Below are 13,838 nucleotides of genomic sequence, written 5' to 3'. Positions count from 1 at the left end.
CATCAGACTTCTTTTCCTGCCCTCCTTTTTTAATCCACAGTCACATGCATCACATCACATCCCATTCAAAGCGCAGAGACGCTCCTCTGTCTCTCGGCCCCTTTCGGGTACTACGCGCCAGGGAAGCAGCGCTCCTTGGGTCGGCGCTGCGCAGCGCAGGAAAGAAGGAGGCTTTGCAAGGCGAGCTCCTGCTCCTGCTCCACTCCGCGAAGCAGCTGGCAGCTGAGCTCCGGAAAAGCGGCTCTGGGCAAACGCCCTGTCTGGGGACTGGCACTCTCGTGTCATTCTGGCGCATCTTCCTCCTGAGCGAGGTCATCCGTTTCCTGGAAGAAAAAGGGGAGGGGGCGGAGTGGATAGGAAGAAGAGAGGGAAATTGGGTTATTTCCGGATGGAGGGTCTTTCAGGTGGCAGGCGGCCTGATTTGGCATACACGACACCCGCAAGACGCACAAGGAGAGGGCTGCTTCTTGAGAGCCCAGATACTAAGATCAGAAGAAGTGCGCAATCCACACAGAGGGTCTTCTGTGCCGACTCTGCTGAAATGGATGGGAATGCGCAGCGGCCAGCAATTCTGAGGCGGCTGGTGTAAAACTTCTCCCTGGATGATTACGCACTACTAGAGCATCAAGTCTAACAACCTTAGCGCAAAATTTCTCCTTTCCCTCCAACTGCCTTCTGCTTTCATCTCTTTCATTAGCGGTCAGCTACTCACAGAACTGTAGAGTTGGAAAGGACCACGAGGGTCATCAAAACCAGCCCCCTGCAATGCAGAAATCTTCCGGCCAGTGTGGGACTCAAACCCATATTCCCGGCATTAAGAGTCTTATGCTCTACCAACTGAGCTAGCCTTATGCTTGTCTGTCTGTCTGTTTTTATAGCATCTAGAACATATTAGAAGCTTTATAACTAATAAATGGTGGTGATCAATTTTCTCTCTCTCTCTCTATATATATATATATATTCTCTTCTGTAGGTATGGTTTTATTCATTTTCGGATTAGCCATAGGATCACACAACTAAAAGCACAGAATGCTGACATTTACAGTTTGCTTCCAGGCGGAAGCTGCAAAGAGTAGGGGTGAAACTAGGCTTTATTTCACCCAGGTCAAAGACACCCCCCCCCACACACACACACATGCATTTGCCTACACACACACACATACACACGGGCTGGGAGCCTCAATGGCGCCCCTCTGGGGGTTTCACCTGGGGTGAAAAACCTGGTCCCCCCCCCCCCCCCATAGCTACAGCACAGCAAAGGGGTTGCAAATGGACCACTGGCAGGAGTTATTTTTAATTTATTGGATTTTATCCAGAAAGGACAGATCCAGATTAAATTGGGGGAGGGGGGAAATGGGCTGGTATTTCAACACCAATTATGTTGTGTGGATGCTGCAAACACTTGAATGCATGAGGAGCACCAGTCCTGCCATAAAGCACCCATCTGGAAGCATTCCTTAGAAAGAAGGAAACCAGCTGCTTGAATTCCTGCTTCAAAAGTCTCCCCACCCATGCCCACCAACAGACACTGTTGCTCCCAGCCTGTGCTGGTTCAGTGTCCTGTTCTGGCAGGCAGCCTGTTATCTTGTCTGTGACAGGCACCATGGTCACATGGTGTGGGATTATTGAAAGCAGTGTTTTTTTAAAAAAACAAAAACAAAACATAACCGCCTTTTAGCTAACATAAAAACCCCACACCCTCCTTCGAACCTGGCTTCCCTAATTACCGTATTTTTCACTCTATAAGATGCACCAGACCACAAGACGCACCTACTTTTTGGAGGAGGAAAACAAGAAAAAAAATATTCTGAATCTCAGAAGCCAGAACAACAAGAGGGATCGCTGCGCAGCGAAAGCAGGGATTCCTCTTACTGTTCTGGCTTCTGAGATAGCTGCGCAGCCTGCATTCGCTCCATAAGACGCACACACATTTCCCCTTACTTTTTAGGAGGGAAAAAGTGAGTCTTATAGAGCAAAAAATACGGTATTTTATTTGACTTTTCAAATGGATTGAGATTTCATGACTTTGAATGTGTTACTTATATTGCACATATTTCTGGGAAACACTCACTTTGGGGGGTGCCCCCCGGTTGAGAAATGTGGATGTGAAAAAATTGCTTCATTCATTCTCTCATTCGCTCGGAGTCCTGACACACAAAGAGTTAAGAACAGCTGCTGAACAAGGCTAGCATGCTAGCGGTGGACACCCAGGCCTATGAGAGGCTAAACACATACTCACAGCATCTTTACTTTCCATGTTATGCTTTCATCCTCCCGATAATGTTCACTTGCCACCTGAAACATCTCAAGATATTTTGCCCAGAAGATCGGCCTATGGCACTCTTTTTCCAACAGTGACCAGCCAGGTGTCTCTGGGAGCTCAACAACCAGGGCAGAAAGCCTATGACTTGTGGTTTGGGCCAAGCACTTTGAATGGGTGTGGGTGTCAACGGCTGCCATTTTCTGCACCTTTCCCAGCTCTGAGATATCCATCTGGAGATGCGAGGACCACAGCGGTCTGCAGTATTCTAACGGTGGCCATGCCATAGATTTGAAAAATGGCATTAAGACTTCTTGTTTCATTTTCAACCCCTTTCCCCAGTATAATGTGCTGCGCCGAATTCATTATAACATTGTTGTTGAGCAAGACCTCCAGGTCAGCTTTTAACAAAGCAACTAGCATGCATGCGATTGGATCCCGCCCAGAGAGAGCGACAACGCAGGGAGTGATCTAAGGCTGAAAGTGACCAGATTCCTGATTTCAGGCTTTTCTCTTCTTAAGTGGGGATCCACACTATTCGCACCACCCCTGCCCCTGTGCTCAAATTATGGGGAGAAACAAATACAGTGGTACCTCTGGATACGAATGGGATCTGTTCCGGAGCCCCGTTCGCATCCAGAAGCAAACGTAACTAGCGATGGCACGTCTGCGCATACGCGTGACGTCATTTTGAGCGTCTGCGCAAGTGGCAAAACCCGGAAGTAATGCGCTCCGTTACTTCTGGGTTGCCGCGGAGCGCAACTTGAACGCGCTCAACCCAAAGCGCATTCAACCCGAGGTATGATGGTAAATTAAATCCACACACTCCTTTCCACCCCCTCCTCCATTATAGCCAAATTTTATCACTTTAAAAAACGGCAGGGAAAGAGGCTGTGTCACCAAAGGGAGGAGAGTGTGGTTCTCTGTGGCTCCTGACAATTTGAGCCTTCGCTGCCCCTCCTGCCACCCCCCTTTGTGTCTCACTTCCAGCTCCAGCTCCTTCTCTCTCTCCTTCTCTCTCTCTAGTTCCAGCTCTTCTTCCCGGCGCCTCTGCCGTAGCTCCTCGGCATCCGTCCGTTCGTCCTCTTCAAAGAAATCCTTATCGAGGCGCTCAAGGCGTGGAAGCATCACCAGCACTTCCACCCGGTAGTCCCCCTCCTCCGCGCAAGGGTTGTCTAGCAAGACCAGGGCTCGTAACATGGGCAGCACCAGCAGCTTTGACACTTCCTGGAGCTGCACAATCGCATTCCCCCTGCAGGAGAACGAAGAAGTTAGCAGGTGCGGGAACTTCCAGGTCCTCCTGCTGAAAATGTTCCCTCTGTGCACCGGTTTGGCTCTCTGATGCCAGAGTTTTCCCTTAACAGCCAGTGCCATAGTTAAGTACCTTCTATGCACAAGGCAGTCTTCCTGTGCTGTACATAGGTAAAGGGACCCCTGACCCTTAGGTCCAGTCGCAAACGACTCTGGGGTTGTGGCGCTCATCTCGCTTTATTGGCCGAGGGAGCCGGCGTACAGCTTCCGGGTCATGTGGCCAGCATGACTAAGCCGCTTCTGGCGAACCAGAGCAGCGCACGGAAATGCCATTTACCTTCCCGCCAGAGTGGTACCTATTTATCTACTTGCACTGCTTTCAAACTACTAGGTTGGCAGGAGCTGGGACCGAGCAATGAGAGCTCACCCCGTCACGGGGATTCGAACTGCCAACCTTCTGATCGGCAAGCCCTAGGCTCAGTGGTTTAGACCACAGTGCCACCCTTGTGCTGTACATACATAGACTCTAGAAATGGCACCAGAGTGAGCCGAGAATGGCAGGAGCCTTTGAAGCATGGCTAGGCCACTATATGGCCACTGGGACCGCATAACACAGCTCCTAAAAAATCTATACTGGCTTCCACTACATCTCCAAGCACAATTCAAAGTGTTGGTGTTGATATTTAAAGCCCTAAATGGCCCCAGCCCCCTATACCTGAAGGAGCATCTCCACCCCCATCGTTCAGCTTGGGCACTGAGGTCCAGCTCTGAGTTCCCCCACTGCCAGTGATATAGTGTGGGGGGGCATAGGAGCCATGGCCCCAGACGCACAACCTGGGAGGCATGAGCCATGTGCCCCCCCCCCCCCGAGAGACCACCCCTTGCGCTCTGCCAACTGCGGAGACTGGAGATCACAGAGGTTGAAGATCACCTTCTGTGTGTCCTGCCCCTGTCTGACATGCCCAGCCACATCTCCCCCTTCCCAATCTTCTGTTTCCTCACAGCCAGCTGGCAGCTCTGGTGGAGAGAGGAGAGTGGTCGGCAATGCTGCCGCCCACTCCCCTGAACTGGGGCACACAAGTGCACCCCTGTGCCAGGGCCAAAGCGGGCTCCTTCCATGCCCTGCCCCTTGGAGGGTGCGTCCTGTGTACCTGACTTGGGCACTATTTAGATACTCCCTGTCCCTGCTCACTGGAAGAAGTGAGGTTACAGGAAACCAGGCAGAGGGCCTTCTCGGTAGTGGCACCCTCGCTGTGGAACGCCCTCCCATCAGAGAAAAAGAACTACACAACGTTTAGAAGACACCTGAAGTTTTTAATGCTTGAGGTCTTATCATGTTTTTATATGTGTTGGAAGCTGCCCAGAGTGGCAGGGGAATAAATATAAATATGAAAATGATAATGCCCAGCCTACGGGCCCAATTTGGCTCATGGGGCAATTTCCTCCACACCTGACATTATTTTTCCTTGTGCACTGGTGCTGCCAGTGCACAGCTGAGAGCCTTAAAGTGCACTCTTAGTTGCGCATTGGAAAGGGAGGCTTACTGTCACTGTCAGTCAGCTGATTGGCAGCGAGAGCAAGGCAGGTGGTCAGCAGTCAGCTGATCCAGGGGTTTGCAAAAAGCACTGCTCAGCACTTTGTAGTGCTTCCAATCAGCTGATTAGTGCCGCTTCAAAGCACCACACAATGCCCTGCACAAGCCCTACTTCAAAGTCCTGAGATTGTTGGGACTTCAAAGCACCCCATCAGTTGCCCACCAGCCAGATCCAGTTTCCTACCTATGCTTTAAGGATGCTGATGTTGAAATTCCAAGTTCTCACTGTTCAGATAGACTGCTCGTGCTCAGGATTGCTAGCTACAGCTATCTACTTTCACAGATTTCTTATTTTCTCATTCCAACCACTCCTGCTCAGATTTGGTGGCCAAATATGGTTCAACATCTCAGTAACAACACTGTACAGCAGGGGTGATCCTTCCCAGAAGCTGTTTGGCTCCAATTCCCATCAGTCTCATTGGCATGGCCAATAGCCAGAGATGATGGCAGTTACAGTCCAATATCTGATGGGCCACAGGTTAGGTAAAGGTAAAGGGACCCCTGACCATTAGGTCCAGTTGTGGCTGACTCTGGGGTTGCGGCGCTCATCTCACTTTATTGGCCAAGGGAGCCGGCGTACAGCTTCTGGGTCATGTGGCCAGCATGACTAAGCCACTTCTGGCGAACCAGAGCAGCACACGGAAATGCCGTTTACCTTCCCGCCGGAGCGGTACCTATTTATCTACCTGCCCTTTGAAGTGCTTTCAAACTGCTAGGTGGGTAGGAGCAGGGACCGAGCAATGGGAGCTCACCCCATCGCAGGGATTTGAACTGCCAACCTTCTGATCAGCAAGCCCTAGGCTCTGTGGTTTAGACCACAGTGCCTCCCGCATCCCTTGTGCTGTACATACATAGACTCTAGAAAGGGCACCAGAGTGAGCCGAGAATGGCAGGGGCCTTTGACGCATGGATAGGCCACTATATGGCCACTGGGACCATATAACACTGCTCTGGTGGGCCACAGGTTAACCACCCCTGATTTACAACAAATACTTCAAGGAGCTAAGAACCAGTCTCAAACGTAGACTTGGCTCAGATACCACTCCCTGCCTCCTGTGCCGTTTCCCCTCTTATTTCTAAGAGGCCCTGGTGGAAATTCTGTACTACGGGAAACAACTCACCGTAGGTTGAGATACTGGAGAGACTTCAAGCTTGCTGAGAAGCCATCCAGGGTTTCAATCTGATTGTCACGCAGATGCAAAGTTGTGAGCTGCCCCAGGTCCTCTAGGCCCTCTATTACGGTAATGGCATTCTGGGCCTAGGGGGAAAGATGTTGCAATGTAAGAGAAAGACGACATAGTAAAAGGTAAAGGACCCTGGACAGTTAAGTCCAGTCAAAGGCGACTATGGGGTTGCGGCGCTCATCTCGCTTTCAGGACGAGGGAGCCGACGTTTGTCCGCAGACAGCTTTCCAGGTCATGAGGCCAGCATGACTAAACCACTTCTGGTGCAATGGAACACTGTGACGGAAACCAGAGTGCATGGAAACGCCGTTTACCTTCCTGCCGCAACGGTACCTATTCATCTACTTGCACTGGTGTGCTTTTGAGCTGCTGGGTTGGCAGGAGCTGGGACGGAGCAACAGGAGCTAACCCCGTAGCGGGGATTCAAACCGCCAACCTTCTGATCAGCAAGCCCAAGAGGCTCAGTGGTTTAGACCAGGCACAGGCAAACTCAGCGTCCCTGACGACTAGTCCCAAAACATCTGGAGGGCCGAGTTTGCCTATGCCTGGTTTAGAGCACAGCGCCACCCACGTCCTCAGACATAGTATTGATCCAGAGTACATCCATATACCCAGCAAGGTAAGCGGACCTTATAACTGGTAACCTGTCGAAATCTAATAGATTTGAGGGCATATCTATACTACAAAACTCTGTTGCAGCATGAAACACAGCATAATCACGCATGACATTAACTGCATGCATACAATTAACAGGCCACATGAAGCCTGAGTAGCCCTGAGGTTGGTGATACTGAAAGCACATGTGTTTGCTCAGGCATTTGGGGTTCGTAGTTAACGAAGCCGTCATCAGTAAAGTTCTCTTACCAGGTACAGGGTTTTCAGCTTGGGCAGGCAGAATCCAGCTGTAGACTTTAGGCTGTTTCCCCGCAATTCGATTGTCTGCAGATTTGACAGCTTTTCTGGGTCCAGTCCTGTTATTGTCTCGATCTCATTACCTGGGTGACGGAAGAATTAGACTGTGATGAAAGGGATTCTTTCCCCCAGGAGATTACAGAGGATGAGTTTTGTCGTTGAGGGCTAGAGGGACTCTCTTGAGCGTTGCACACCTACTTTTCAGGTTGAGGCTGACCAGCCGTGGGTGCCCAATGCCATTGCTGTCCTTGATGTGATTGCTGGCAAAGCTGGCATGCTGCAGGTAGATCAGCTCATCTAGGCTGGCGCTAGTTAGCCGATTGCCATCCACCTTCAGCCACAGCAGATGCGTGAGTCCTGACAGTGGGGACAAGTCTCGGAGCAGGTTTTCGGACAGGTCTACATAACGCAAGTGGATGAAGCCTTGAATGAGGTTGATGTCTGTCAGTTCCCTACCGCAGGATGAGGGCAGAAAGCAATGTTATTTACCAGTGCTAGCTTACCAGGGCGTTTGTCCCAAACTGCTCAATTTTCCCAGGAAGATTGGACAAGGAAATTATCCCGTTTCTGGGCAGCTGCACCCATTGGACGGGAGGAGAAATGGGGGGCAGGTCAGTCATGCCTGTGCGCTCACTTTTCTTTGGCCTCAAATTTCACAAATGCATGAGCCAGGCCATTGCCGGTTTTACATAACATCGAAAGGCCTTCCTTCATGTGCTCTTCGGTGAGAGGGTTTGAGACTTGGTGCTGGGAGGGAGGAAGCACAGCAAGAAGAAAAAAGACATTGGATAAAATTAAAGTTGTCAAGCGGCAAAGATTTCTGCTGAATCTTTAAATTTGCCTCTGAATCAGGAGATCAGGCAATGGCGACTTATCCCTCAACCCCACAAATTTTACACACACTGTGCCTTCTCACCTGTGTTACACCTGGAATTCTGTTCGCTACAGAAGGCAGGTTAGGGGGCCACATCAAAAGACTGGAATGGGGTCAGAGGTGATCAAAGACATTGCCGCTCTGCCCCCCCAGTTTAGTGGCCTGGAAACGATGCCTTATGAGGAACGGCTAAGGGAGCTGGGCATGTTTAGCCTGGAGAAGAGGAGGTTAAGGGGTGATATGATAGCCATGTTCAAATATATAAAAGGATGTCACATAGAGGAGGGAGAAAGGTTGTTTTCTGCTGCTCCAGAGAAGCGGACACGGAGCAATGGATCCAAACTACAAGAAAGAAGATTCCACCTAAAGATTAGGAAGAACTTCCTGACAGTAAGAGCTGTTCGACAGTGGAATTTGCTGCCAAGGAATGTGGTGGAGTCTCCTTCTTTGGAGGTCTTTAAGCAGAGGCTTGACAACCATATGTCAGGAGTGCTCTGATGGTGTTTCCTGCTTGGCAGGGGGTTGGACTCGATGGCCCTTGTGGTCTCTTCCAACTCTATGATTCTATGATTCTACCATATTTTCGCTCTATAAGACGCACCAGACCGCAAGATGCACCTAGTTTTTGGAGGAGGAAAACAAGAAAAACATATTCTGAATCTCAGAAGCCAGAACAGCAAGTGGGATCGCTGCGCAGTGAAAGCAGCAATCCCTCTTGCTGTTCTGGCTTCTGGGATAGCTGTGCAGCCTGCATTCGCTCCATAAGACGCACACACATTTCCCCTTACTTTTTAGGAGGGAAAAAGTGAGTCTTATAGAGCAAAAAATACGGTAAATGGCAGCTGCAATCTGTGTTGCAGTCTGGCAGCCTTAGATAAAATCAGGGTCCATGATCCTTTACAGAGATGACCATGGGGCACCCAGAAAGTATGAAACAATGCAGCTACGTTACGTAAGAACATGAACCATTCCTGAAATATAATAACCAATGAGCCTCTTGCATATGTACTTTAAGTATGTATACAAACTCAATGAGAGGTGTGAGCTTGCTTTTGGCAGGTAATCTCATTTATACGAGGCCTAATTTGAGGCAAACAGACTCCCATCTCCTCATCAGCATTTGCTCTTGCTCTCATTTTGAAAAGATATCTATTCACATTCTGCAAATAAAGAAAATTACTATTTTGATGCTATACTATGCTACACTATGCTGAAATGTTTCTTTGATTAGCCTTGAATCTTCCGGCCAAGGCAGCAGACAAGAAACAGACCCATCTTGAGTATTTGCCTTTCTCCACCACGGAAGTCAACAGGGAAGAAATTTCTTCTGCCCAGTCTAGGGCCGGTGGAATGCTGTGCCATGTATGGGGGTAAATGTGTTGCTCTTGTCTGCCGCTCAGATATCACCCAGGACTCCATCCTGTTCTGCTGGCGATACCTTATTTTAACACCCATGGACCAAGCAAGGTTTCCTCCAAATCCTATCACTCCTCAGCCATCAGAACTCACGTACAGGATTTCACCCTTCGTCCACTGACATGAAAGAGCCTAACTTTGGTTGAATTGTGTCCTGCATTTCTGAACATAAAAACAAAACAAAAAAGCCACCAATCTGTTACCTCTTCCTCCTCCTCCTCTGGCGCTTCCTTCTCCTCCTCCCCTTCCACTTCGTCTCCACCTTTCTCTTCAGCATCATCCTTCTGATCTTCGACTTCATCTTCATCATCTGGCTCCTCATCTGACATTTTCAAGGGCTGGTACAACAAAACAGACTAAATGTGGTTTTTCAGCCACTGGCTAGAGAGAGAGAGAGTCCCCAAATTCCCATGGAACACGAGCCTAGACTGTGGGCTACTGGTGAAAGAAATACCCATTCATCTCAACCCAGATCCATGCATCCCACCAGCATCTCATCCCATCCTTGGTAGTGGTAGGAAGCACATTTTAGGAAAAGCAGGGGTTGTCAATGTGGTCCCATTTGCAAACCACTTGTAGGCACCACACACAAACACCACAGCCAAGCACACACTGCGACCAATCCTATCAGCTATGGCAGAAAGCATGTTTCAAGTCTAATTTCAGCAGCATAGGTGAGGCCTAAGCAGGCACATGTTTGTCCATGAGTTTGTTGCCAGCATCCATCTGTCTTGAGAGACAGCGGAATGAGCCTCTGGGGGCCAAACTAAAGTGACCTCCTTGGGGCACAAGCCTGAGCAGTGGGGATGGAGGTCCTGGGCTGCCCAGACTTCAAGACCCCCTTCTCGACATCGCTGATGGGGTCCAAAAGGAAGCAATACGTCTGGCACCAGCTTGGCTCCAGGAGTTGCCGGAAGGAGGCGTACAAGGCATCATCCAACTGTCTTAGGGACTCCATATTTGTGTAGGGTTTACTCCTTAGCCTTTCCCCCTTTTCTCCTGAAGATGTACCACAAGGCAGTGGAGTTGTAGGACCAGTGTTTCCCTTCTCCTAGATGGGCTACCATCCCTGGTGGACAAGCCCCATCTGCCCCTCACTTTCCTCTACAGTACATACAGAAACCACCTTCTTGACCATTGAACCCATTCTTGGTCTCATCCACTCAGTTCACCGGATCATGTCATCACATGCAGGGGAGGTCCCCAACTCGCTGAGGGTTTGAGACCCAGCGGCTACCCTCACCTGGTTTAGCTGACCCGTCAAAGTCGTTCCCGGGGTGTGACCAATGTCACATGCTGACAGCGTCTAGCAGTCACAGGTGAGTGCTGAGTGCAGGGTGGGGACCAAAGGTGGCCAAACGACCCCAGAAGGAGTGCGTCATGTGCCCCAGCAGAGGTACTAAAGGTAAAGGTAAAGGGACCCCTGACCATTAATCCAGTCGTGGCCGACTCTGGGGTTGCGGCGCTCATCTCGCTTTATTGGCCGAGGGAGCCGGCGTACAGCTTCTGGGTCATGTGGCCAGCAGGACTAAGCCGCTTCTGGCGAACCAGAACAGCGCATGGAAACACCGTTTACCTTCCCACCGGAGTGGTACCTATTTATCTACTTGACTTTGAAGTGCTTTCAAACTGCTAGGTTAGCAGGAGCAGGGACCGAGCAACGGGAACTCACCCCGTCGCGGGGATTTGAACTGCCGACCTTCTGGTTGGCAAGTCCTAGGCTCTGTGGTTTAACCCACAGCGCCACCCACGTCCCAGCAGAAGTACTACCCCACCCCTAATACCCCATACACCCCTGGGTACCACACAGGTAACCCCTGCTGTATTTCAATTGGTCCTTGATTTAAGTTCTGGCCACCTGAGGGGTTTTTTTTACCTTTGCTGTCTAGCTATTGCCATCTGGCCTGGATCCCCTAACTGGCCTGGTCACAATGACAAGACACCTCAGAAATGTCTCTATCAGCGTAAGGTTGCCCAACAATTTTGAGAAAAACTAAAAAAATATATGTGTGACAATCTATATATCAGAGAGCAATAAGAATTGCGAAAATGATGGAACCCGTATCCCCCCCACCTCCCACCCCGGTTCTGGAGCCAGGAGCAAAAGTCTAAAATGCAGGGCAAAAAGCAGCAACGACCAAGCACAACGATGCGATCCTGCCATGTTTTAAACAGTGCTAAGGCAAAGAGTTGTGGGCTGAGGAGCTCAGCCACCTGCTCACCCTTTTTTTTATTTATTAAATAATTTTTATTAAATTTTCCATTTTAACAATCCAATCAAATCACATTAAGTACTCCAAATTATACAAATACATATCATATAGTCCAAATATTCTGCCAAATTATAAATTTTTGTTGGGGCTCCCCATGCGTCAAGTTCAGTGGGGCTCTAATCATCTTATGTTTCTACTGCCTTGAGTTTCCAATAGTTCCTTCTTTAAATCTCCTTGTTGTTATCCTTCCGCCACCTGCTCACCCTTAAAAGGGGGAGAAAATTCACAGATGTAACTTGTCACAGTGCTGAGAGAAGCGGCGCCTGCTCAACTTCCCCCCTTCGCTATTGCCCTCCTGAGCAAATGATGACCCTCGGAGCCTGCGATCCCCAAACCAGCCAAGCCACAGACCCCTCAGACCCCTCTCCCCATCTCCCTTCCCTGCTAACCCTTCTTCTCCCTTTGCGTGGGGAGGATCCAGGATGGGGAAGAAAGAAGAGCAACGACAGCTACCCACGCTCAAGCTCCGAGCTGCTGCTGCTGCTGCTGTTTTGGCCGGGGCGAGGCGGCGGCTGGCGAGGTGTTTCCGTTGCTACGGGCCCGGACGGACGCCGTTGCCAGAAGCCTCCGCTCCCCGGGCAACCGCGACCTGTTTGACGGGTGGTGGTTGTCGCCCAGTGCGGAGGGGTCGGGGCTGGAACGAGGCAGGCGCGGGCGCTGATTGGCTGAGGGAGCGGCATGATTTGCATGAAGAGGCGCGGGGGGGGGGGGGCAGGAAACCTCACCTCTTGTTGTTGCTTAGTCTCTTAGTCGTGTCCGCCTCTTCGTGACCCCCTGGACCAGAGCACGCCAGGCACTCCTGTCTTCCACTGCATCCCGCAGTTTGGTCAAACTCATGCTGGTAGCTTCGAGAACACTATCCAACCATCTCGTCCTCTGTCGTCCCCTTCTCCTTGTGCCCTCCATCTTTCCCAGCATCAGGGTCTTTTCCAGGGAGTCTTCTCTTCTCAGGAGGTGGCCAAAGTACTGGAGCCTCAGCTTCAGGATCTGCCCTTCCAGTGAGCACTCAGGGCTGATTTCCTTAAGAATGGAGAGGTTTGATCTTCTTGCAGTCCATGGGACTCTCAAGAGTCTCCTCCAGCACCATAATTCAAAAGCATCCATTCTTCGGCGATCAGCCTTCTTTATGGTCCAGCTCTCACTTCCATACATCACTACTGGGAAAACCAGAGCTTTCACTATACGGACTTCATTGGCAAGGTGATGTCTCTGCTCTTTAAGATGCTGTCTAGGTTTGTCATTGCTTTTCTCCCAAGAAGCAGGCGTCTTTTAATTTTGTGGCTGCTGTACAATACAATAAATAAATAAATATCCCATTGGGAAACGCTCAACTCAGACTCTCGTCCTCTGTGAACTCTGCCCTAGCTTCAGCTGAGTGTGTGTTCTGGCTGCCAGCATGGTGCTAGCTGGACTTAAGTCCAAGGCCTCATGTCCCTTATCTGTGTAGCAATGTAATCTGTCAATCTGTGGCTGTCAATATATTTTATTTTTTAAAAGCATAGCTTTAGCTTTCTGGGAGGAATTCAACATTGCGTCATTCTGACCATGCTGGTCAATGCAAGCACTTATGCTTGCCAGATAGAAGACGTCCCTTCTCCTCCCCTTCTGTGCTGTTCTGGGGGTTCTTTTGACCCTCCCTCCAAGAGCTAATATGGGGGGTTGCACAGGGGGGAGGAGAGGGGAGAAAACCCCATTACACTGGCAGGACTTGTTGCACTGGGTCCCGCTGGCACAACTGTTTAGTTGAATCCAGGGCTCTCTATACCAACGGCAGGATTGATTGAATTAAACTATTCCCCGTCTTATTACGTTACTGGTGGGCTGGATGGAGAGAAATACATTGGCTCTGCTGGCTTGGGAAGTAGTGATCCCCAACAACATTGCTAAATAGGTTTTCCCTGTGCTGCCACTAGAAAGCTTCTGAATTATTTGAACTAGACCTTGTCTTACATTTGTGATTTAATGGTGCAGGTAGAGGAACAGGTTGAATGCATCCAGCCATTATTATTTTGGATGAATATTTGTGCTATGAGAGCTAAGCACTAATAATTTATCTGTAATGTTCCTGAGATTT

At 49.9% G+C, this 13,838-nt stretch overlaps 1 protein-coding gene across 1 annotated transcript; it reads right to left on the bottom strand.

The window, feature by feature from the left end:
• Window positions 1-8: 8 nt before the first annotated feature.
• Window positions 9-12,381, bottom strand: LRRC23 (leucine rich repeat containing 23). Its single transcript, XM_080987222.1, has 8 exons — window positions 12,222-12,381; window positions 9,695-9,829; window positions 7,836-7,948; window positions 7,400-7,653; window positions 7,154-7,284; window positions 6,227-6,363; window positions 3,245-3,512; window positions 9-323 (listed from the first exon to the last, which is right to left on the bottom strand). Exons 2-8 carry the CDS (start codon window positions 9,818-9,820, stop codon window positions 282-284), a joined length of 1,071 nt encoding a protein of 356 aa, XP_080843348.1. The 5' UTR covers window positions 9,821-9,829; window positions 12,222-12,381; the 3' UTR covers window positions 9-281.
• Between the last annotated feature and the right edge of the window lie 1,457 nt (window positions 12,382-13,838).

This window comes from Podarcis pityusensis (genome assembly GCF_964106645.2).
Source record: "Podarcis pityusensis genome assembly, chromosome: 17".
In the NCBI taxonomy this organism is placed as follows: domain Eukaryota; kingdom Metazoa; phylum Chordata; class Lepidosauria; order Squamata; family Lacertidae; genus Podarcis; species Podarcis pityusensis.
This window is presented reverse-complemented; position numbering and strand designations above follow the sequence as displayed.